Below are 4,119 nucleotides of genomic sequence, written 5' to 3' on the forward strand. Positions count from 1 at the left end.
TAATTATTTAAAAGATAAAGGTGGTTTGTATAAACAGACCATAGATCAAGGAGTGCAAATGTATTATCCCGAATAACAACAACAATAATATTTGATTGTCTATTAAACTTTATAAACAAGGACTCAAAGTTAATTTTTCTGCTAAAAGCATGTGGATACATTAAAGTAAATATACTTGATACAATTTGTCCTGTTTTGATAATACATATAAGTAAACAGTTGACTAATTATACAATATTTTTTTATTATTCATTTAATAAAAAATAATGTTATCATTCATTTAATATGATTGTCAAAATATGCGGGGCCTAATAGTTAAAATAAAGGATAATTACACTGTCTTCCATGAGGTTTCATGGAATTACATGTATATCCATATAATTTGGAATATTACATGTAATATATTTGAGGTTTTATCTCTATCTAATAAACAAAACCACATGTTTGTTAAGACTCATCGAATTTGCTAATATTAGAAAATAAAAATTTGAATTAAAAAATATATTTATCATTCGATTAATTTATTACTAATATATCGCAAGTAAAAAATAGAATTTCTGACCAAGCTACTTTTATACATCTTCACACAATAATGCATGAAGAGGTATATCTCCATCCCTATAGGTTATTTTAATCAGAAAAGATTTGTTTAACCTATAATAAGCAGTCGAGGTAAATATAAAATTTCATTTAACTATTTTGCTAATATTAATAAACTTGGTGAATTTTGATTAATAGAAAGATTTATTCGTTAGACAGAAATAAATACTAGAGGTATTAGATGTAATTTATTAAATTATAGAGAGTTATGTATAATTATAATAAATTTTAGGGGAGGATAATGTAATTATTCCTCAAAATAAATGCATAAAATTCTCATGACAAGTATCATGCTTCCACGTCACAGTGCGTTTACCAAAATGCTTATTCATTTGCTAGGAGTATTGGACGGGAATCACGGGCCACGGCCCAAAAGTCGCATCCTTCATATTGGGGACGAGTTCAGTATACACGCTACTCCCATTGAAATTCCCCAACCCCCAATTCTCACACGCACGCCTCTTACAACTTTCTCTCTCTAACAAATTCTCTCTCTTAATAATTCTTTTTTTTCCCGTGTCTTAAAAACAAACCGCCCTCGTCTGCCTCCAAGAAACGCGACTCTCTCTCTCTCTCTCAAGCGGAAAAAAATCCAAAACGGATCCAAACAACGAAACAAAATAATTAAAAAATAGCCCCAAATTTGTTTTACCCCCAAAACCGGAAAAAGGAACCCTAACCCTAGCCGCACCCGCACACAAGACAGACACGTACAATCGCTTCTTCTCTCTATCTACTTTCCCCTTCCCTTCTGCGTGAATCCGTAGAACAGGATTTGATTCTGATTAGGTTTTTGAGGGTTGATAGTATTTTTAGGGTTTGGTTTTTAGGAAATGGGATGCTTGAAGGCTGGTGGTGGTGAAATTGGTTGGTGGACGCGATGACCGGTGGAGGCAGATGCCAGAGGCGGAGGAAATCCATGGCTGGTGGTAGGGGCACCGCCGAAGCGAAGCAATTCGACAGTAATTGCAATAGCCCTAATTTGAACCCTGAAATTACAGAAAAGCCCTCGGGTTCCCGGAATATTACGAAACTACCCCCGGCTTCTACAGTTGAGTTTGACTTGTATACTCAAGCTCGTAAGGTACTCTCATTTCGTTCCCCCTTCGATTCTGAGGACGCGCAGGCGCCTCAGGCATTTGTTTCCGGTGCGAACACGTTGCCTAGCGGGGTGTCACAGTTATTAACTAGGCATTCAGATAGTAGAAAACGGCACAAGAAGTTGCATTCTGGGTCGGAGAATAAGTCTTCAACTCCAGGCCGACCAAGGGGGAGCAACTTTTGGGTTGAGACTGAGGAGTATTTTCGAGAACTTACTGTTGAGGACATTGAGAGGCTTGACAGGATTTCAAGAGTTGGGTATTCCAGTAACGAGAAGTGGTTTTCAATTCCATCATTGGATAATGAGAACAATGATCGTTATGGCACATTTAATAGGATGCTTGCAAGTGCTTGTGAGAAAGATATCTTGAACTTTGAAAATGGTGTTGAGCTGAATAGCAATGGGAAGCTCAAGTTTAATGAATCAATGGTGCAAGACGACAATGGGCCTCGCTCCATGGATATTGATGGTAATGTGGTAGAAACAGAAGATTGCAGTATTAAAGAAGAAAGTAATGGAGAAAAGATTCAGACGACTGAGAAAGAATCTACTTCTTTTAGTGGTGTAGAATGGCTTTTAGGATCCAGAAGTAAGGTTTATTTGGCATCAGAGCGGCCTTCAAAGAAACGGAAGCTTTTGGGGAGGGATGCAGGGTTGGAGAAGCTCCTTGTGGCACGTGCAGTTGAAGGCTCAGACTCTGTTTGTCATTATTGTAGTTTTGGTGACTCTGGTGACCCCTTGAATTGCTTGATTAAGTGTGCTGCTTGTGGGATGGTAGTGCACCAAAGGTGTTATGGAGTTCAAGAAGATGTAGATAGTTCTTGGCTGTGTTCATGGTGTAAATGTAATAATGTTGTGGATTTGAGCACCGAGACACCATGTTTGCTTTGTCCAAGACAAGGTGGTGCATTGAAGCCTGTGCGGAAAAGGGGATATGGGAGTGAGAATGATGGGTCAAAGATGGAGTTTGCTCATTTGTTTTGTTGCCAGTGGATGCCTGAGGTTTATCTGGAGAACACCAGAACAATGGAGCCAATCATGAATATGGATGAGTTGAAGGACACAAGAAGGAAGTTGATTTGTTATTTGTGCAAGGTTAAGTCTGGTGCCTGTCTCCGTTGCAGTAATGGTATGTATTGTGCTTACTTATGTTAACAGTCCCTACATTTCTTTGTTGGATGGCAAGGCAGAAGAATGTTGTCTTATTTGGAATCTATGGCTTGTCGATAAGTTCTTATATTGGACTATGGGACCGAATAATGCTGGGTTTAACCATTTCTTACTATGATTAATTAAACCATGTATTTGCCCATCTGGGAAAGTGTGTTTCATGTTTCAAACGTTTTGTATGATAACTGTATGGGAAATTATAACATGATGATCAATTTTCTATTCCCCTTGTCCTGCAAATGTAAATGTATGCAATGTTGACATTGAAATGAGTAAATTTCAAGTATTAAATGGCCAAGTTCATACTTCTGTTTAATACTATTTTCTTTTCTTTTCCTGCGTTCCTCTCTTAGTCTTTTTCTTTTTTTTTTTTTGCGCTGAGGGGTGGGGGCTATGGAGGGATGGCGAAGGACTCACTATAGATAGTCAAATGTTGGTGCTACTACTAATTGTTAGTATACTAATATTTTTCATTTTTCTTTTTTAGTATCACAATAAACTTTCCAATGGATCTGAGCTTCTAGATACAGAAGGTTTGACTACTTTGTTTAGTCTTTTTGTCAGCCCCATTAGTTGGGTTGTTCAAATTAGAACGTTGGGGTTTTATAATTTTTCGGTTCAGCTTCAATTTTATTGTTTAAAACAAAGGGAGCTTTCAATAATATCTGGCTGCCGTCAACGACTCTATTAATTGTCAAAGAAATTGTAAACAAACGCTTTAAAGAGAAGAAAGAATAGGCTTTTACTTTTCCATCAGTATCAGGAGCCGTTTGTGAAGTTACAATGTTGGCGAAGCAATTTTATTACTTTTGGCTCTTAATTCAGATGTACGTGCCTATGTACACCCACATGCACAACGTACACCGTCTGTTCTTATCGTATTTAGTTGGTAAAAAGGATATTGGTACATGACTTCAAGCTACTGACTGATCGCACAGAATAGGTATATTTTTCTGGACATTCTTCTGTTGTGTAACTTTATTTTAGTTCTGAAAATTAAAAGAGAGAACTTATGCATGATGAAGTGTGAATATTCGTTTTTGAGACAAGATTTTCCTCTTGATGTCATTTATATTCTGGATTTTGCGCATGGTCTCATTAAAAACAGTTGTGTGCTGTGTCGTCTCATACTTCATTCACATTCTAAGCTTCTGGATGCAATTTTTATCATTCTACACCAATTTTCTTGTTAGGCAGAATATCATAAGGGCGATATCCAATTTAGTTGATAATATTGAACTTATGAG

General features: G+C 36.9%; 1 protein-coding gene across 1 annotated transcript in view; it reads left to right on the forward strand.

Moving 5' to 3' along the window:
• The window catches only part of LOC105176443, a 10,930-nt gene continuing 7,828 nt past the window's right edge, over nt 1,018–4,119 (forward strand). Inside the window, 1 exon segment of the mRNA XM_020691362.1 lies at nt 1,018–2,831. Coding sequence (XP_020547021.1) covers nt 1,481–2,831 — 1,351 coding nt within the window. The 5' untranslated portion in view covers nt 1,018–1,480.

This window comes from Sesamum indicum, linkage group LG2, assembly GCF_000512975.1.
Source record: "Sesamum indicum cultivar Zhongzhi No. 13 linkage group LG2, S_indicum_v1.0, whole genome shotgun sequence".
In the NCBI taxonomy this organism is placed as follows: Eukaryota; Viridiplantae; Streptophyta; class Magnoliopsida; order Lamiales; family Pedaliaceae; genus Sesamum; species Sesamum indicum.